The sequence below is a fragment of the Centroberyx gerrardi genome, chromosome 13, assembly GCF_048128805.1.
Source record: "Centroberyx gerrardi isolate f3 chromosome 13, fCenGer3.hap1.cur.20231027, whole genome shotgun sequence".
Classification (NCBI taxonomy): Eukaryota; Metazoa; Chordata; class Actinopteri; order Beryciformes; family Berycidae; genus Centroberyx; species Centroberyx gerrardi.
This window is the reverse complement of record NC_136009.1, coordinates 20,928,636-20,950,162: the sequence shown is the minus strand read 5'-3', so window position 1 is coordinate 20,950,162 and position 21,527 is coordinate 20,928,636. Positions and strand designations below refer to the sequence as shown.

Here is a 21,527-nt window from a genome sequence, read left to right as displayed (position 1 = left end):
TATGAATGACATCACAGAGATTAAAGAGGGCAACAAACTTTTTCTGCATTTTTTTTTCTACAGGAGGATGAATATTCCTTAAACAGAATAACTTGTCCTATGAGAGATATGCTATATTCTTAGCCAGAAAATCTCCAAAATTGCCTTGGATCCTGTCACAGTTTGCTATTTCCCAAACCATTCCTTTACAGTGTGTTGTGATGACCAGCAGTCCTGTCCTTGGGATTGGGAAATGGATAGCAAAGTCCTGCAATGACACCAATGGATATATCTGTCTTCGAAATGTTGGTGAGCTCATCCTCTGCCCTTTATTTTTTATACATTTCCTGAGGTTTAGAACTGATTGCAGTAGACAAGAAAGACATAATATTGTCCTCAAGTATTTCTTACATAAAGGAATTGACTGAAGTTTGGTTTTATAAGAACAGCTCAGCAAATTCTAAATTGACTAATAAGGTGAGTGATACCCCATTTATCACTCACCTTATCGGAGGTGACGCAAAAAAGCCAAGTGTAAATGCAACCAAGACGCATTGGAGACAGTTTGGTATCCAATTGCTCAAACCACCTTCGGAGGTGGCTTGAGACGCATTGTATCTTCAAAATTTGCCAAGTGTAAATGCATTTGTCTTGTCAAGCCGCATACGTCAACTGTCAACTCCTCCCAAACGGAAAAACGTCTCTCAACAGTGCCCTTAATGAATACTGATGCATGTAAATGTGCTTGTCATTCCATTCTCTGTATGAGAAAATGACAAAGACGGAAAAGAGAAATTTCCCCGGTGGCATCGGTTCGGGCATCACCAGCGAAATAAAGTTTGAGTGGCAACATGTCACAGCAGCAGTTAATGCCGCCAGCTCCAAGAGCCAGACCGTTTATAAAACTAAAACTAAAAATATATAAGAAGATATAAAGGTTGACCCCAAGAAGCTCATTGCGGTGGTGGAGAGCCGGCTGCAGAGGATGGCTGTGCACCCGGCACCAGCAACTGTGCGCCACAAAACCATAACGCATCATTAATTTCTAACCTTATGACATTAAGTCCAATTGCTTAACACCTTGAATTTGTCGCAATTATTTGGAACAAATTGGGGCTCTGCTAAAAGACTGTAATAAATGACAAGTGTAAATGGGGCCTGAGGTTCAGCACCATCCACATGTCCTGGAGCAGATTTCTATGAGTTTGGTGGAAAAGATTGTCACATCCATGTCTTGCAGGGAAGTCTAATCGCACCAACAAAAAAAAAGCCAAGATTTTGAAAACCGCTGGAAAAGTAGGTCTTCTTCTGTAAGAAGTTAGGTAATCTGTATTATATAGCTGCCCGAGGAAAGGCTGTGGTAAATGTCAAAGACCTGAGCCTTTCTCATGCACACATTCTGAAAAACAGTCTGGGTTAACCTAGCAGGTTAGTGAGCCCTGGTGGAAGCATTTATGTGCCCCTTCCTGACATCACCTCTTTCTTTCACTACATATAGTTCCTTGTTTTTTTCTGTTTAAAACTCTAATTAATTACATTTGTCCTAGTTTTGTGTGGGATGGAAAAACTGTTCTTGGATGGGCATCACTCTCAGAAACTCAGCATCATCTTACTGTGTTTTAACTGCCTGCACCTTATTTGTCTCATGTCTTATAGCCAACCTGCTGCAGTCAGCCTGGTGAAAGGAATACTTCACCCCAAAATGAAAATACAGTCTACTTAACTACTTAAGATTTAAGTCCCATCAGTTGAAACGGCATCTAAGTTCATATGAAAACCAAACACAGCGAGTTAGCCCCAGTAGTACTACATCAGCCAAACTGTAGTTAACCAAGCCATCATTTTACAGCTCAAAAAAAATGACTAAAATTTCCATTAAAGCCACAAGAAACTGAAATCTGTAATTTCTCTTCAGTTGTGTTGTTTTGTTTCCTTTTGGGATTTAATAAAAACCACCAAGGTTTGAAAAAGAAGGAGTATGCCTACATCGAGAAATGCCTTGTCATGTAATTAATTTTCCCCTGGAAAAGTTTTCAGTGGCTGGGATTACTCCGGCACCAGCACACACAATTTTTGAATAATTAATTATTGAGTAACCACTCCTTCAACTGCAGACTAGATGGTCAATTTACCAGCTCCTGTGACTGTTCTTGCTAGCTGCAATTAACCAGTATGGATGTACTAACATAACTAAGGTGCAACATTATTTGTTTGCAATATATGCTTTACTAGCTAAAGGTACACCTAACCTTAACGAACCAAATTCACAACAATGGCTAGGTAACGTATGCTAAACAGCTGATAATATATATAATGAAAAAAAAACAACCTTTCATGACAAATTTGACATACTCATCTATTTTTAACCGTCCAAAAGTACACATTGACCATCCCAAAATATATATTATATTTTACATTATCCTTATACATTACATTATCATTATATTATATTATATCTAGTAGAGCTGGCTAACAGGCATAAAAATCCTGCGCAAAAGTTTGCACAATAATTAATCCTATTGAAATGAACCCTCCACCAACCACCATCATACTGCTGTCAACTCCAAGAACGTATGCCACCGGGAACACTGCCCACCGCGACAACCCTAGTGTCACCCAGCGTTTTTGATAGGCTACATTGTTAGTTGGCCTAACAACAGCAGACCACAAGCTCACCAGCAAGACCAAAAAATTAATAAATGAAAAAAATCCACCAACAATCCAACTGTCCCGAACCAGTCCCGAATGACAATTCTGAGCATCCCAAATCATTTTTTTATGGCCCAGGACATTAGGACGTCCTTAATTTCGAGCCCTGGTGCAGGTGCTATTTCATAGCAGCAAGGGCGGAGCCCGCAACTGTTGACATGTTCTAGATCAAAGCACTGTCAGTAAGGAAAACATAGGAGATCATAGGGTAAATATTGGACTTTGGGCCCATAGTGCAATTATTTGGCTACAATATGCTACAATTATGCTACATGAGCCATTTGGAGAAATTTGATGGAAACTTTACACATTTTGTTTAGAGCTGTAAAAAGATGGCCCTGTTAACTTAAAATACAATACTTTGGAACAAGGCTGGAATGGAATTATGTGGACTAGATCTGCATTTGGTTTTCGTACAAACTTCAATGGAGTTTTGACTGAGAAATTTTCAGATTGGGATGAACTATTCCTCCAACAATACTAGTTGAACTTTAGTAGGCTAGTACGCTATGATTTTCTGTGTGGCTGTTCTGCATTGCAATTAATTATTTTCTGATGCACTTTTTTAAATTGTAATTGTGTCAATGATCCAACAATAAGAAAATTAAGACGTGTTGTATGCTAAACTATACCATAGCCTATTCAAACAGTGCACTGTCTGAATAACTGAATTTGGTGAGTGAATGATTTCATTCTCGTCAGGCAAATGAAAAAGAACTGTTGAGTGTCTGTAAACTGCTGTGATGCCACAGTGCTCCTGACATGAAGCTGAATGGAAAAACTAAAAGCGCTTCCACTCTAATTTCTTGCCTTCAACAGACCCAAGTATCCCAGCCATAACAGAATCAACAACTCCTAACACCTATGTCAAGCTGGCTAATGACTCCATTAAGATTACGACTCAAAATATGACCTGGAATGAAGCCAAGAAGCATTGTGAAGCTGATGGTGCCAAACTGGCTAGCCTGCGAAATGAGTGGACACAGGCCTATGTTGAGCTGCAGGCCATAAAAGTCCAGGCTCCTCTGTGGATTGGACTGAACAAAGCCGAGGTACAGGGCAGGAAGTATCTCACAATAGCACAGAAAACTAACCTCTATAAATATATATATAGATAAACTCATACTGGCTACATTGTCTAGTTCCAGAGAACATGATTCATTTCAAAATTAAGTTGTTCAAGTTGCGTTTTATAATTGTAGAAATTAAGTAATATATTTTGATTTTTTTTTTACAAATAATTTATTGATATTATTGATGATTATTGATTGATTGATTTTTATTAAGTTTACAAGTCATGGATAAATGCTTCAACCAAAGACAGTCTTTGGTTGAAGCATTTATCCGTGACTTGTAAATCTTGTAGCATGAAATCCTCAAGTGGCAGCGTTGATAATTTTATCTGGCCAATTAGCTTCACAAGAAAAATCATTCCACAAACTTTTTATCAGGGGTGAGGAGTAACTGATTGCAATAAACAGGAATACATGTGATATATGTATATAGATTTTTTTTTAATGTAAATCACAGAAAAGAGATTACATTTGTTTGAAATAAATATGTTATTGTTTGATTAATCACAAATTGGATGAAATGATGAAATTATAACAAATACAGTCTGTGAAATGGAATAACTAATTCATTTAATGGCATATATTCAATGGATTTTTGAGGCAAAGTAATCCAAAACTTAATCAGGTAATTTGTATTCTGTAGTTGAATGCATTTTGATCCATCCTTGCTTTCAGACTGGCGGTTATTTCAGGTATATTGATGGCTGGCACTTGAGCCTTGTCAATTGGAACGCAGGTGAACCAAGTAACCGATCTTGTGTGTACCTGGATGTGGATGGAACGTGGAAGACTGCTTTCTGCAATCAGACCCTGAACAGTGTTTGTATGAAGTCTACAGGTATGACAATTAGCAGTTTAAGTGATCATATAGGTCTTTATCTGTTTTGCACACTGTTGTAATATTCAGAAGGTTACTAAATTACAGGTAAACGTGTTGTTCAATACTGTGAATTATATGTATTCTTGTCTTTTACTTGATGTTACATACAGTAGATACATAGATGTAGTTTGGTTGTTATACTACAGTGTCAAAAATGTGCTCAGTTCACTGCACTGTATCTCAAAGCATGAAACGATCTAATGAATGGATCCCAAAGCTTATCTCATCACTATCTCTCTCACTCAGATGTGCCGCCAACAGAGTCATCTCATTTCCCAGGAGTTTGCCCTGAAGAGCTGGATATAGAGTACAGAGACCAGAGGTCTGCCTGGCTACCATTTAAGGGTCATTGTTATGTCTTTATCACAAAAGAAGTTGAATGGGCAGAGGCAGCTTCTAGCTGTACACTTCATGGTAAGGCTTTTCTGTGGGTGGTCCAATATATAAGTTTAAAGCAGTAAACTGTGTTTAATTTTCATTAAGAACTGACTATTTTGTGTTGTGAAGGTGGGAGCCTGGCCAGCATTGAAGATCCCTCTGAGCAAGACTTCATTAAAAGCAATGTGAAAATCTTTGAAGACAGCCACAGCTCTTTCTGGATCGGCCTGTTTAAAACTCACAAAGGTACATTGTCCGTGCCACAACCCAACAATAAATGATCACATCTAATGATAAAAACTTACAATCTTCAAGTAACAAATATTCACATCAAATACAGCCAACCATCAAGTAATGAATACACACATCAAATAATGAAAAGCAATCAAATAACAAAAGAACAAGTAAAAAAAAAAACTCCACACATGAATTAAACAGTGTCATCAATTTTTATGCTAAGGTGTGGGTCTATTGTTCGCTATTGGATGTTGTGATTTAATTATTTGACATGGACATTCATTATTTAAGATAAGATTGCACTTTATTGATCCCCCAGAGGAAATTTAAGAAAGTTTACTCCCTTCGCTATACACACCACCTCACCTTGTCAAATTATCAAAGAAAAAAAACAGAATTTCTGTGTCCCCAGGGAAGTGGTTGTGGTTGGACAAAACAATCATGGACTATACTAACTGGGGCCCCGATGAGCCTGATGACGACGGTTATGGAGAGATTCTGTCGGATGGGACATGGAGGACAGGCAGACACTGGCATGACAGAGCGTACATTTGTAAAACACCCAAAGGTGAGACCATTAGACCACTGCAGACTGAATTTGTTATAACAGGAATGTGTAACAGGTGTAATGTTGTAACTATGGCTGCAAAGATTATATAAAAAAAAAAAAAAATTAATTCAATTATAAAATATTTTCAATAATTTCTATAATCGAATCATTTATAACATAAATCAAAGGCTCTCTTTAGCATTCCAGGGCTGTTCAGTGCATTCTATCCCCGCCCCACTAGCCAGGCAACTCTCGCAGGCAGCCTGCACAGACAGGCAGATACATTTTCAGCATGGCTGAAAATCAGGAGAGCTCTCAATGAGATAGCCCTGCTGAATCCAGATAGTTTTTTTTACAATCTGACACTTGCATTCTATCTCGAGTCTTGCCGTTATGCTGAGTAATGCATTTCAAAATCCAATTCTGATGCAATGCTCTTGTAGTTTACAATCCAAATAATAGTCCACATTGGTATGAAGCGTGTACCTGCCCAATTTCCATACAGATATAAGGTTAAAAAGTGACTACAGCCTTGTTATAGGCTAGTCCAATATGGGACCAACTGCGCAAGCGCAACGTCTTTGGTCAGCAACTTGCTGAGCCGTCTAGTCTAGTCTTGTTTATATAGCCCTTTATCACAAACATGTCTCAAAGGGCTTTACATAGCATCATATAGGCCTACAGTACAGTACAGTATGTCATATACATACTAGGCCTACATCGTATATACATACTACATACACATCATATACTACTTCATATACATACTTCTTATACATCATTAACTATATCATATAGTATACATCATATATATCATTTTACTAGATTATATACATCATATACCATACTACAGACAAACATTCTCACACCTATGGGTAATTTACAGTCTTCAATTCACCTGACCCGCATGTCTTTGGACTGTGGGAGGAAACCGGAGAACCTGGAGGAAACCCACAGAACATGCAAACTCCACACAGAAAAAGGACCAGGGCAGAGATTCGAACCCATTGCCTTCTTGCTATGAGGCAACAGTACTAACCACTGAGCCACCGTGCTGCCATCGACGGTCCTCATTCCCCGTTGCGCTTGTGAGGAAGGCCAATATTACCCTAGGGTTTTTTCATGTTTTAGTCCATTTAGATTTAGACTGACGAATGCGTTTTTCCTACCTTTCAGGCAGCCACTGGTTTCAGTTCATTTCAGTATGGTATGAAAATCAACTTGCAGAGACTTGAAACTTGCTTGAGATAGGTAATCCATCACAGTGAACATTTCGTCGTCCTTTTTTAGTCAAAGTTCCGTTATCATTGCATTGAGAGCGGAGACTGTTTTGACTGTTTTGAAAACTCGTTGGTGCATTCATGTGCACGCCAACATCCGGGAAGAGCAACCTTTTTAATGCAAGAAAATACTAAATTCACATTATCCTTTACGACGCCCATGTTTGCTTTCAGTATTTGCAGTACAAATTTGAACTGAAAGACTGGACTTTTAAAAAAAAAAAATAGATTATATACTATAATAGATTATCTGAATATTTGAATTAGTATTCAATGGAATATTCAATTATGAAAATAATCGTTAGTTGCAGCCCTACTTGTAACACTCATTAATTGTTCAACAACTCATTAATTGTTGTGGGAAAATTATAGTAATTATATGCCTTGTGAAAGGTTTATCTTATCGTGTTTCCCTTTTTTCCTTCCAGTGATACGGCCAGAGCCATCACCAACACCTAGTAAGTTACTTCTCTTCAACTCCTGTAGTTGTCAAATATGAGTACAATATTTTAGAGTCATCAAAACCCATGTGGATTTTAAAAAAAACAAACTGGTCATTTCTCACTGAATTTGTTTTAATTTTGTGTTTCTAATTTAATGCCTTTGACTGATCATCACCTATTTACTGAATTTGTGCAGCACATCTAATATTGGATCCCCGTCACCGTGTCCACACAAGTTTGGCAGTTGTGCTGGTCATTGCAGTCATTGCCATACTGGTAGTCATTGCATTCTTCCTGCACAAGAAGTCTGGTCGTCCCTTACCCACCATTGACAACCCTCTCTACTTCGACGGTGAGCGGTCCCAGCCTGACGTGGTGGACACCAGTAAACTGATTGAGAATGCAGAGGAAGAGAATCCTGAGCCTATTATAACTCTGTGATGTAAAAACTAGCAGAATCTCATGGGATATACACTGTATCTAGGGCTGGTGGTCATTGGCATCCTCATGGTCAATTTGCAGTCTGTTTTGGGGAATGGGAGAAGTTTCAATGGAGTTGGCAATTTCTGGCCTTAGGGAACAAAAGGCTCTAGGATGTCTAATTAGGAATGATCGCCAATTGAAATTATTTGAAATTAATTGTGTTTTATCATATATTTTATCATAATAAAATACCTGTGACTGAATGTGCATTATAGAATTTTACTTCATTATACCGTTTAGGATAGTAGGCTATATTTACTGTGTATTTGTTACAGATTGTTCATTGTTTAATGTTAAATGTTTTAAAGCTGGAATCCAGGATGTTTTTCCAGTAATAAATAGTTAGGCTACTTTATCCACACAATACCAATTGTCAGTATTACTTGTCAGTATTTGGTTGGAGACGCTCTCCATGGACCGCTATTGAATTTTTGACCGGGTTTTTTGAACAGTCTGCTAACTATCCAATTAACGTTGCCACAGCCAACACAGGTTACCTGCACTGGGTATAGCCAAGTGCCGCTAGGTAGTAAGCGTATCAGGTTGGCCAAAAATCATTTTGGGTTGGCTAGTATGCTTACTACGGCACACACTGCAGGCTGCAGGATACTGGCAAGTCGCAAATTTACACCATCCTCAATTTCATTACATAAGATACAATGCTCTAAACAGAAAATGATCGTTGTAACCAATCACAGACATATTCGTTGAGCTTGTTGAGTGCACTGGCGAATCAGAGGCATATATCACCAATCTGTGCTGCTGAACCTGCATGAGCATCTTTTAAGAAGTGTGAATTTCTCCTCTGTTTGATGTAGCCTAGCCTCCAAAACAATTTGAGAGGTAGGCCTTTCCAATAAAAAATATATTATTTAATGTTGTCGTTTGCGTTTTATTTTAAAGAAGGTATCAGTTAAGGCACTGTTTAGGCACCAGTACTGTTTTAAAAGTATCATTTTAGCACCGGTATTGGCAAAATCTAAACAATACCCATCCCTACCACGAACAAAAGGAAAAAAGGCTCATGTCATGACACCAACAATGCCTTCTGTTGACCAAACAACACAGCCAGGTTGGCCACTAGGTTACAAACCAAGTGACTTCCATCCAACAATCATACAGCACAGCAGCTTACTATAACACCACAGAATAGCACAGAGGCAGCATTTGATCTTTAAATCCATCCAACATAACATGCAGAAGCACATACCACACCAAAGCACAGAAAATAGTAAATGGTTGGCTCTTACCTTTAGAAGATTTTCTTTCTTGACTTGGCCTTTGTAAACTGGGTTATCAAATCCTCAAAATCCAACTCCCAGACCAGCTCTGACTCGATGGCCACCAAGGAGAGTGCTAAAAGGCGTCCCTGACCCCATGGTTGTTCTCAGTTCATTTTTTTATTTGTTTAATTTGAGAAAATGTCCTCTCTCCCTCACAGTTTGATACAGGTAATGTAAGAAAAAGCCTTAGTGCCTTAGTGTTGGGAAATGTTTGGAATCCATTCCTCAGACCAACTTGCAACAGGTTAACAGGACTCTCATCTTGCTCTGTTCCAACAAAAGCCCTAAACTGGAGCAGTTAGTCATGAAGGCCTTGTCCAAGTTCTGTCTCTCCTCGTTGTCAAATGCCAACATCTCCAAGGCCTCTCTTATTCCACTTTAATTCTCTTTTAAGGTCCACTTGACATGCCCATCTATAGTGACGGAGAGGGACTAGTGTCACACTAATGTTAATGTCACTGTTGTTCAAAACTGTATTCCATCTGTGAGTGATGAGCAAAATGTACAGGCCTATACCTTGTAACTGCAGTGCTTGCAATAAATAAATCAAAAAACTGGCTTGCCTCCTTACAGCTATTTTCGACAGTTTCCACTGACCAAATTCAGCAAATGCCACACAGGGGATGTAATGAATGGGTGGATTCTTTGTTTTAAGTTGGACAGACCATTACACTTTACCATTACTCTGACATATTTGCCACATTATTGTAAGACTTCCAGCGGCAATCGATTACATCCATTACATTATATGCATGCGAGATGAGTAAGTTTAGACAAAAATCAATGCAGGCCCAAACACAGTGGCAGCCAAATATTTTGCTCACGCGTGATGCTACACAAATGATCAAAAACTGTAAGTTACTGCTCACACCATTGCTGAATGACAGCTGACAGACAGAATGTGCTACATGACTGTCAACACTGAGTAACATAACAGTGCTACACACAGAAACTGACATATTTACTGTATGTAGATGGCGCTACACAGATAAACAACCACATTTACTGTATGTAGACGGCGCTACACAGATAAACAACCACATTTACTGTATGTAGACGGCGCTACACAGATAAACAACCACATTAGTCAGCCTACCTTCTAGGTGTCTTTAAAAACCAATCTTCTCAGGTTCGTTAGTTTCTCTTTCACATCTTTTAAAGCTTTGATAAAACAAAAGTCACTAAACTTAAAACAACTAGCCCACTGGCTTATTATTAGCACGAAAACTGTACAATCCTATGTGGGTGGGGTTTTTTCTCTCTTCAGTATACTTTTAATAGATAACGTTAGATGCTGACCACTCACCTCCTGCTGTGTTATGTTCAGGGTGTCTCCAGTCTGAAAATCCCATGGCAAATGCATTTGAATGCTTCGACAAAACTTTGCAGGCAAAGCAATAAATTGCTCTTGCAGATAATGCATTCTTGTGAAACAATTTCTCCACTGGTAAATCTGAGCGAACGTGTGTTTCCTCTGTAATCTTCCGACAATAGGCAGGATACTGCAGGCCGAAACTCCTTGCATTAAAATTGTGTCTTGCAACCGCTCAGTCACCGGACATATTTGTGGTCTCTTACTTTATTCACATTTGAATTAAACTGGCGGGTTTTCACAGAATCAAACTGTACATAGCTAGCTAACAGCAGCGCCCGGTCAATTGCCCTCTTGACTGCTAGCTAGCTCAAATAGAACTGAAGCTTTTCCACCCCTTCCTCCATATCCTCTTCATCTGAGTTGAGTTTTTAAAGAAGCTGCTAAGTTCTGGGATATTTTTTTAGTAGTGCAGTTCCTCTTGCAAACAATTTCCTTCCTGTTTTTTCGTTCAGCAGCCCCGCTTGGCCGTTGTTTCCGTCCATTTTTGCGTTTTGGCCTCTGCCAGGGTTGCCAGGTAGGTCAGGTTCATTCAAGAGTCACAGAAAACACGCTCACAAAGCCAAAGCGCCCAAACTGCCAGAATGTATTTTATTTTTAGATTGAATACAATTGCAAAATGAGTTTGCGTTATTTTAAACTATATTTATTACTTTACTTACTTCTTTATTTCTATTTAGAGTATTGAGTCGTAAACAAAGTAAAAGATAAAGACAGATGAGAGATAAATCATAATTTATCTTCAAAACGATTTTTTATCTGAGATGCTAACTAAGACTAAGAGAAAGTAATATATTCCCAATCAATATAGCAAATGCATTTACCTGGAGGAAAACTCTACATACACACACACACTCAATAAACCAATACATTTATTTTCACCCTCAGATTGCGGCCCTCCATTTTAAAACTAGCCCAATTTGGTGGGAAAACCGTGGACTTGGCAACATTGGCCTCTGCATGTAAAACACTGCGAGAACTACCACACGAAGGCCATTTTTTGCACTTTGGTCTAATTGCATTAATGGTCCTCAAGGTACAACTTTAAAAACAAAAGGTGAGGTTCAGTGTAGTACATGTGCATGTGTACATTGTGCAAATGAACAACCTTCAATCACAGTAACACAGCATTTTGGGAAAAATAGATGAATAAATCAACCCCACTTTTTTCTGTGGTGACTCAAGTCATCTTCCTCGTGTTGTTTGTTGCATTAATTTCTTCCTTTCCTTGTTGCCCTGAGATATTGAATCTTGAAGATGGATACCACAATCTTTTCTTGAAACGTTTATCTCCCAGTTTATGATTTTCTACACTTCACTTCCTTACCACATATCCAATAATGAATTGGTGGGTAAACCCACCTAAACTCAGATAATTCCTCTGGCTGATCACCATGGCGTCTTTTCCTCTGGTGATGAAGACCTGTGTAGCCCTGTTGTGGCTTAAAGAAACCTGCAATCAGTCAAGACAACCAAGGTAGCCTAATCAATAGAAGTAAACTCATTTGCAAGACAAACTCTATTAAAACCTGATGCATTATTTCCATCTTGCTACAAAACAGCATTCATTAAAGGATAAGGCTGGTGTTTTTAAATGCATTGCTTACTGTCAACAAATCCTATAAAAATAACAAAATGATTTTGTTTTGCCAGCAAATCTCATCCATGTAGCCGGTGCCCAATGAAGCCATGTCCCAGCAGCCATAGAACTCCATTGTATTAAAAAAAATGATTAAAAACACGTCAAAGAGCCATGCCGTTGCTCTAAGCAGCATATTTCATCATCACGATGCACCGGGCCAGCCGACTTTTTCCTCAAACAACTTAAGCCGGCTGTAAACACGTTTGCGATCTCAGGAAAGTAGTTCCGTAGCACCGAAAATAGTCCCCGGCGTAATGAAGAATTTGTTCCCATTTGATTTGGTAATAACTACAACAGCCTGACTTTTCATGGTAACAGTTAGCAATTTTTAAAATTGAAACTATGTCTTTGTGAGCTGTATTTCAAGGTTTTTAGCTTACAATTGGAGCCAATGACTTCCGGGTTGACGGCTAAAAACGGTACGTGGGTCAGAAAGTAGGCTAACGAGAGTAGAGAAAACGCATTGTTGATTTTGTTATTTTCATAGGATTTGATGACGGTAAGCAATGCATTAAAAAACACCAGCCTTATCCTTTAAGGCTGTTTACTGTGGCATGTCATCACTTAATCTTTTTTGTTTTTTCACTGTAATCCTTCATTTTGAAAGAATTTCCATGTCAGGTACAAGTTCATTGGTCTGGAGAGTAATCAACAAATAATCAAACAGTAAAGTGTTGCATGATTTTATCATCAAATAAAATGTCACTTCACATTATCTTGAACAAAAGAATGCCTATTAGTCAAAACCAACTTCTGAATACTGTACAAAATGAAAATAATCAAAACAAATCATTTTGAAAGGAACAGAGTCAATTCAGGTTGGTACACCCACAGTCTTCTCAAATCAAAGCATCATATAGGTACAGTTCTACCAAACAGTCCAACAGGATCTCTGGTTCTCCTTACACTTAACTAACAAGGCAATTATGAAGTATATACAAATGCATAGAGGTTGTATTCAAGCAATATATTTTATCACAAGAAGATGCATAGAGTATCCAGCACATAGCACAAGTCAATGTCACTAAAAAATTATTCATGCTTCCAGACAGAGCAAATGCAAGTCAGTAAATATGCTTGAACTCCATTAGAAAAGTAGGAAGCAAAGTATGACTTCATTTTATAATTGTGTAGAAAAATAGTTTGGGATTTTCCTTACCAGTGTTTAAAATAAATTGTTGGCTTTTGAAGATACGCATATAATTTTAAATACATGGGGGCAGAATAAAATGTGACACTGAAACAAGCAAATAAATTGTTTTCCACAGTTACTTCACCAATTCATTACTATTAATGTCATTTCAAAACAAAACTTCCCTTTTTGTGACTTTGTAGAAAAGAAAACCGTATGATCCATTCAATTACATGGCCAATGCAAAATGAAAAATTTAGAAAAGGAATACAAGACAGAATGACGCATGAGTGAGCAAACATTTAGTGATGTGTTTCCCAGACATTGTGAGGTTCAATCCCAATCGACGTTTGTGCAGGGAATACACATAGATTTAGCCATGTGGTTTACATGATAATAAAGCAATGCATATGACAGACAAGTTGACCGTACCAGTGATAAAAAAAAGTCCTTTTGATAGAGAAAAAGAAAGACAATGAGAGTGTGTGTGTGTGTGTGTGTGTGTGTGTGACAGCGGGGGAGACAGAGAACGACAGAAATGATGAGGAGTGTCCAAAGTGTACAAAGACGACACACCCTGCCCATCCATTAGTGCATTATAACTCGAGCAGCATAAAACCATGCACCGACCCACAGTAGAAACAACAGTCACTAGTGTATATAGGAATCCCTGTGCCACTGTCTTGCATCCCCATGCCTCCCTTCCCTATCCCTATCCCTGTCTCTATCCCGATCCCTATCTCTGTCTCTGTCCCTATCTCTGTCTCTGTCCCTATCTCTATCTCTGTCCCTATCTCTGTCTCTGTCTCTGTCCCTATCTCTGTCTCTGTCTCTGCCATGGTAGTGGTGGTAGTTGTGATGGTTGTGCACGGGATAGTGATCGGCGTGGTGTGTCCGTGGTGGAATATGCTGGTGGTGCCTGTGCTGCCGGTTGCGTTCATTGTGCTCCAGCTCATAGTCCTCTCCGGCGTGTGGCTGGCTGTTCCCGCGGTGATGTTGGTGGTGGTGATGGTGATGGTTGCTGTTATGATGGTGGTGGTTGTGGTCCCTGTGCGATGCCACGGGCCTGTTGTTGTAGCGAACCTCCTCCTCCTCCTCCACATCCTCCACCTCCTCATCCCTCTCCTCGGGCAGGTGCCTGCGGGGGAGCCTCTGGGTGTAATCCCTGCCGGACTGAACATCCATGCCCCCAGGTGGCTGGCTGTGCTGGGTGTGGTTGTGGTGCTCCGGCCTGCGGTGGTGGTGGTGGTGATGGTGGTGGTGGTGAGTGTGCTGGGGTCTCTTTGGTTCAGTCCTCAGGGGCCGCTCTTCCTTCTCTCTGTGGCCCTCCTCAGGCCTCTGCTCCTGCGCCGGGGCTGAAGGGGGCTCCTGGTCCAGGTGGTTCTCCCGGGAACCCTTCCGCTTGGTGGCTGCCGACTTCTTGCTTTTCTGCTCATCCTGGGACGAAAAGATGTAATGCAATGTAATCTGACTGCTCACACACATGCACATTGAATGCACACCGCTTGACACGCACATGCATAACACACACACACATCCACACACAAGCTGGGGCACTTTGTTCTTTACATGTAAGAGTGGGAATCACATAACTTGAATGGATAGAAAGGATGCTTCCTGGTGTATCATGGTCATTTTCCTTGGTACACCTAACATGGCTTGATGGTTAGAATTTTGATAATGCTGTCATGTAAATTAACGTTGTTTCATGTGTGGACAGAACATGAGACTCAGAAAGTTAGAATGTTCATCACAGCTGCCACTGGAAATGACGTCGTTGCCATGGTAACACATCATCTTTCTGAGTCTCATGCGCCAAATCAACACTGATTTCTATGACAACATTATCAAACATTCTATGGCAGTTATTGTAAGTGTACCAGCCAAATGACCATTCAAGATTGTGGATTTTAATGGGAATGGTGGCTCTATCAGTTCAGATTCTATGATGGCGATATTCAGTTTTGTCATGGGACCTAGGACTACTTAGAGCAGCCGTATGCATTCACTCACACAGAGATAGATACACTAGCTGCGTCACTATTCTACGCATCTGTTCTATACACCATATACACACATATCATTTCAAAACTAACTTCTGAACACAGTGGCTACTGTAACTCATATCTACTGCTGTGGTGGACCGGTGGTGACTCAGCTACAGTAGCATTTGATGGTATCTCACTCACCAGAGGTAGAACTATCTCATTTCTGCATATTTCCCCAGTGGAGTGGGATGAGGAGAAATGAAATGAAAATGTTACATGAATAAATGGAAACAAAAAATAGCTGCAGGAGACTCTGTGAAGTTCCTCTGTCAGTGAACAACTAACATTCCTACTGTATCCATAATTTACTATGCAAACAGTTTTTCATATTCAACACACTCCTAAAACATTTCAGTATTACTAAAATTACAGTGGGAGACAATGAGAATGCAATGAGATGAGATAAGATGAGAAGGGGGTGTGACATCTGCACAAGACCAGATTTTTCACCAGTAAATTACAACTAAAAAATACATCACAAGTTTGCAAACTGTATCACACACATGTATTTTGCTTTTCAGCTTTATGGATTGAACTACACATTTGCACATTTGTGTCATAGGTTTGCAAGTCATATTACAAACTCACACACCTTTTAACACAAATACAAGTGATTTTGTTTCTTATTCCCATATGTGTCTATGACTCACCTCTTGACACCCGTTTATCTCCCTGTGTCACATCCATACTCATGAACCATCCATACATTTGTGTCACCTTCATACTCCTCAGTCATCTCTGTCACTGTACCTTTAGTGCTGAAGGACTCCTGGGCAGTGTATTCTCTGCTAGCTGGGCCACTATGGGGTTGGCAGGCTCCATCTCTGGTGGATGAGTGGCTCTCCAGTAGGACTCCAGGTAATCAGCAATGTGCTCACAGGCATCAGTTAGCTGGTTCTCATCCAAGATGACATCAAACATTTCCTACAGGAGAGGAAACGGTGAACAAGGAAAGGATTAAGGAAAGGAGCAGGGAAACAGTTACAGGACTAGCTTGTAACTAAGACAGCAATTTAAATGCAATCTATGTCATCGCCTTCTTTTCCAGTCCCCCCGGACGCCACCGACAGAGTAGGGGGGACTTTAAAAATAACACTCTCCTGGTAATCAGATCCAGTTAGTCTGTGATTAGGTCCTGCAGCGTGATTCAGATAAGGAAATGTAAGGAAATAAGGTCATCTCAAAAAAAGGACACCCACGTACAGTGTCTGACGAGCATTCAAAGAGGGCTTTGAACTTGAGAGTGCGTGGGATCAGGAAAACATTTTTAATGGAAATTTTGATTGTTGACTATGCAATCTAAAACACTAATTGTAAGGAATTCTAACTAATTAGAATAAACCTCTCATATGTCTGTAGTATGCATAGATATAGTGGGGCCACCATTGCACTTCCAGGTTACAGCTAACTTGCTAGTGTTGCTACCAGTCTCCTAATTCCTAGTAGCATTACAAAGTTATCAGTTCTTTCCATTGTACAGTCTGTTAACAATAGAGACAAAGCAAAATATACTGTAGAAAAAATGTAATATCTAACATCATGACTGGATAACAAAGATACAAAATACATTTTTAGATTTAGTTTACCCAAAATTTAAAAATACATGATTTGGCTGAGAAACTATGACCTTTGTAATCCACCATGTTTTTTCCTGGCTCTTTCCTGTTTATATTCACTTCTCCATGTGCATCTATATCCATACCAAAAAAGACTATGATGGCAAATGAACACTGGACCAATTCCATACAATGGCCACTAGGTGGCACTCACCGGCGGACACTGGGCCAGCTTGTCTGCTGCCACTAGCTGAACATTAAGATGTTTGGTCTGAGACTTCCCTCTAGTCTTGATCAGTCTGGTCAACACCTACACAACAGCAGTGAAGAGAGGGAGGAGAGAAAGGGAAATAGAGCAGCAGAGAAAGAAAATAGTTTTAGTATTTTACTAAGTAACATGATGGATATCCCTGCATGGCACTAATGAAGATGCTCATCGCTTCATTTCCAGAAAGATACTTAGCAGATACTGCAGATATGACTAATAGCACGAATGGAACAATTTTATACCACCAGAAGCAGGAGTATCAGGTTTCTTTAGTGTATACACTGAAAGTGAAAAATATTGGAACGCCTGCTCACTCCATGTAATGGACTGACCAGGCGAACCCAGGTCAAAGCTGGGTCACCTTAATGATTTCACTTATTGAATTCTCTTCAATCATGACAGTTACATTTTTTTTAGTCTTGAGAGAATTGACAGGCAGTTTGTCCAAAAGAGGGTGCAACCCAATATTGTGTACGCTCTGGTGAAGCTTGCCTTCGGCGAGGAGATCTTGACATAGACGAGGATGGGGGCCAGGGAGGTCTTGGACACCTGGAGAGGGTGGTTGACTGTGTCTGCGTCCAGCACCACCAGCTGCAGGCTGCGGGCCAGCTCAAAGATACGCTCCACCTCCCCCTGGATCTGGGCTGCAGGAGCAGAGAGTAGAAGGGATGAAGTTTTCTCTAACACCTAACACATCCAGGGAATCAATCAACCCTTTCATTTCCTGCACATACCTGTTTACCTTTAAAATAAGATACCATATATCAAGGGTAATCTAGGTAGATAAAGGCTGAACAAAAATAAAATCTCATGAATGAATATAAAAATGTATGTATTTATATTACTCATAAACTAATTTTCAGATGTTTAACCTCTGCCCCAGAATTACCAATGTAAACTACATTGCTGTTCAAGTGATTTTAGCAGTTTTGGCAGTCAAGGATCCTTCAGCTGGAAAGCTTTCATGTCATTGCATGTCATATCAAGTGATTTCATCAATGTTAGCACTGCCAGAGAGAATGGCTCACCTCAGCAGATTGAAAACTGTAAATGTGACAAGACGTATTATTTCTTGTTAAGAAAGGACTGTCTACTCAATGAGACTGCCTAATTAATTGACTCGTCTATAGTTTGCTGAGGTAAATAATACATGAGTGGGGCATGTTGCACTCATGGGAAGAGTAATTTAGACATAAGCCACTAGAGGGAGAGCAGGAAAGCGAGCAATGGAGGTAGCAGTAGCTGTGGTAACTTCAGTCCTTTATGCAGTTACAGTTCTCAGCAATATCTTACCATGATAACACTGAATTACATCCTACCCACCTGTCTGCCCACTAAAACAAACATACAGCAGAAAGCATCGGCTTGTACTGATTTGATCCATGCCCAATCTAGCTTTAAATGGCTGTGAAGAAAGCAAGCTAATGCCCATATGAATCACAATCTACACATTAAATACTGGCACTACAGTGGCTGCTGGTACAGCTATGAGGTAACATAAGGAAGGAAGGAAGCGAGGTGGAGCGTTCAAACACAGATGAACTACCAGCTCTTTCAGTCATACATACCGGCAGCATCTGGGTTCAGACAGCAATGAGAAAGACAGAGTGGAGAAAGCCAAGTAAATCTTATCCCCCCTCTGTTTGGTACCCATCCATTCGTTTTCGACCCAAGGGGAAACTTAGAATAGCCTACAATCTCACTGTGGCAAAGAGAGCTGATGCTTTACATTGCCATCAGTAAAGTCATTATCATACAATCTTTACTCAGACAATGAAACAAGGCTATGTCTCAAATGACCTCCTATTTTCTATCTGGTGCTTAATTATCTTAATTTATCTTGATTGTGGTGCATATGGTGATCTCTAATGTATATTATTATCATGCTGTGGTCTAAATTAGTGCTCTTAATATAATAAGGACTAAGGGTTCATTTATACAATGTATATACATATAACATCACCTTGTTTTCCAAGCAGGTAAAATAAGTATCAAGGATAGTTTGCCACTACTATTTGACCCAGGTTAGACTAATAAGCTATGTACCTAGATTGGAGCGGGTGTTGGACCGGTCAATTAAGGCCTTTTTGCTAGGGTTGTTGAGTATGGACCGTTTAGCCAGAGAGATGTCTGCCGTGACCCGTGTAATAGTAATTCTGAAACAGAAAAGAGACAAAGTAACAGGCACTACAACGCAGTTATGATTTTAAATGTTTTTATTTTGTTAATCACCAAATAACAAGGATGATATTAAAGAATTAAATCAGAACTTACCTGCCTTGAAATCGATGTTTTAAAAAGTCAAATAGTGCTTTTTGCATCATATCTGTAACCTGGAATTCAACAAAAAAAAACATGGATTTTAATAAAAATTCCACCAGTCAGAGTCTGATTTCCCAAAAGTTTCTCAGCACTAACAGAATCATAGTTCCATTATAAGTCAAGGGCTAAGATGCTTCTGGTCAGTTAATGAGTGTGTGAGGCAGGTTTACCTCTAAGCCCTTCAGCGATGGCCCCATCAGAACCACAGGACGCATGGTAGGCACTACATCGTACATAGCCACCTGCTCCCCCTACAGCCCCAAAGGAGAGAAAGGGAACTTTGAGTCAGTATTTAAGATATCCGATGGTATTATCTTGAGATTTTGTGAATGTCTGCCTGTGAATGTGTGTTCACACTGCGAACAACATGTCACCAGAAGTTTCTTATGGAGCTGAGCGACCAGGGAAACTTGGCCGATATGTAGATGGTCAACAAGCGGCTGAACAACAAATTAAGGCTTTTTTGCCAGCAACTATTTGCCTCACATGTAGAAACAATAGTTCTGCCTCACATGTGGAAGCTGGGAGAGAAGTTGATTACAGCCAATCAAAGCTTCCCAGTTCTCTACAACATTTATTTGACAGACAACAGGAATAAAACATCTCAAAAATGATGCTTAGAGAATGGTTGCATCCATCATTGGGGTTGATAGTCAGTTCTGAATTAATGTTATTGAGTTTTTTCGAATTATTTTCAAATGATGCTACCTAATTAGCGCTTGCTACCAAGCTATGTCAACCCATCGAAACAATGTAACATTATAAAACACAACACGGAAGCGAAAAATACATGATTTGTAGCTGCAGACCACTACATAGATGCAATCGGAGCTTCTCACACCACCCACAATCGGTCAGAAAAGAGCGACACATCAGCCATGTTGCTCGCAGTGCGAATGCGGGGTGAGCATGGATGAAAGGTGTGATGTGTTTGTTCTCTTGCTGTATCTATGTCCTTTGTTGCTTTGTAAAGAAAGTGTGAGAAATCTCTTTTGCCAACAGTACTTTATAGATTGACTTAATTGACATGGAAAATACTTCTGTGTGTTTGCTAAAGATTACTGTACTTTATAATGTGTCAACCATTAAGAGCCACCAGCTTTCAGTCACTTACCGGTTTCTTCTTCACCTGCTGATTAGCTGTTCATAGAGAGGGAGGGCAGAGTTATCTAATGTTAACTCAACAATTACCAAATATATTATTAGAAAAAATGTATCTTTTTACACAATTGAGTGCAAACTGACCTTGTGAAGGAGGGGTATATTTCTTTGAGTTCATGTCTTGAGCTACTTGAGATGATGCTTTGCTGAAATGAGACAGAAAGTTCCTCAATCAGCTCACATATCTAATCTCTCACAGAAAATACTCTGATAAACAGGGAAAATGTCTGAGCAATTCTGATGAGCAACATTACCCAAGAAGTAGATTTTGACTCTGTAGTTTGTAGTCTGTTGCTGGAAGCATTATCCATCTACGCTTCATTTACACTCTAACTTGCTATGCCTCAGTCATGGTGAAAGAAGAGCACTATAGCAATATGCCAATGCAATATTGTCAGCCTTTAAAAGAACTTGTGTCACAAAACCTTTCAGTGATTAGCAGTCTCTACAACATATATTCCTTATAGACTGTGTGGGTCACATAAAGTTTCTTCATATAAGATGCACCCATATAAAGCTTATAAGGTAAATCCCTTGAACCAATTAAGCACACAAAGTTGCCGCCCCAGCCAAATTTTCAAGATCAGGCTGCAAGAAAAACTCTGATAGAATTAATGCTAACTGGTCCTCTAGGCGTGTATCTGTCAGCCTAAATGGGTTTAAGTCAGCTCAAAATCTTGTACTGTGCAACAAACAGAGTTTACCTTGAATGTTAACTTGAATGTGGATCA

General features: G+C 39.6%; 2 protein-coding genes across 2 annotated transcripts in view; one reads left to right on the top strand and one right to left on the bottom strand.

Annotated features, from left to right (window-relative positions):
• LOC139926502 (macrophage mannose receptor 1-like) overlaps positions 1–8,847 on the top strand; it is a 41,188-nt gene extending 32,341 nt beyond the window's left edge. Inside the window, exons 26-33 of the mRNA XM_078287877.1 lie at positions 192–288; positions 3,508–3,740; positions 4,437–4,599; positions 4,888–5,055; positions 5,149–5,265; positions 5,669–5,824; positions 7,515–7,544; positions 7,726–8,847. Coding sequence (XP_078144003.1) covers positions 192–288; positions 3,508–3,740; positions 4,437–4,599; positions 4,888–5,055; positions 5,149–5,265; positions 5,669–5,824; positions 7,515–7,544; positions 7,726–7,970 — 1,209 coding nt within the window. The 3' untranslated portion in view covers positions 7,971–8,847. The remainder of the gene's footprint in view (positions 1–191; positions 289–3,507; positions 3,741–4,436; positions 4,600–4,887; positions 5,056–5,148; positions 5,266–5,668; positions 5,825–7,514; positions 7,545–7,725) is intronic.
• Positions 8,848–14,092: 5,245 nt separating this feature from the next.
• cacnb2b (calcium channel, voltage-dependent, beta 2b) overlaps positions 14,093–21,527 on the bottom strand; it is a 32,819-nt gene continuing 25,384 nt past the window's right edge. The window contains exons 5-14 of the mRNA XM_071918246.2: positions 20,881–20,942; positions 20,750–20,775; positions 19,806–19,886; positions 19,588–19,646; positions 19,360–19,469; positions 18,882–18,890; positions 17,806–17,957; positions 17,260–17,355; positions 16,240–16,413; positions 14,093–14,878 (exon numbers count right to left, since the gene is read on the bottom strand). Of these exons, the coding sequence (XP_071774347.1) occupies positions 14,093–14,878; positions 16,240–16,413; positions 17,260–17,355; positions 17,806–17,957; positions 18,882–18,890; positions 19,360–19,469; positions 19,588–19,646; positions 19,806–19,886; positions 20,750–20,775; positions 20,881–20,942 (1,555 nt within the window). The remainder of the gene's footprint in view (positions 14,879–16,239; positions 16,414–17,259; positions 17,356–17,805; positions 17,958–18,881; positions 18,891–19,359; positions 19,470–19,587; positions 19,647–19,805; positions 19,887–20,749; positions 20,776–20,880; positions 20,943–21,527) is intronic.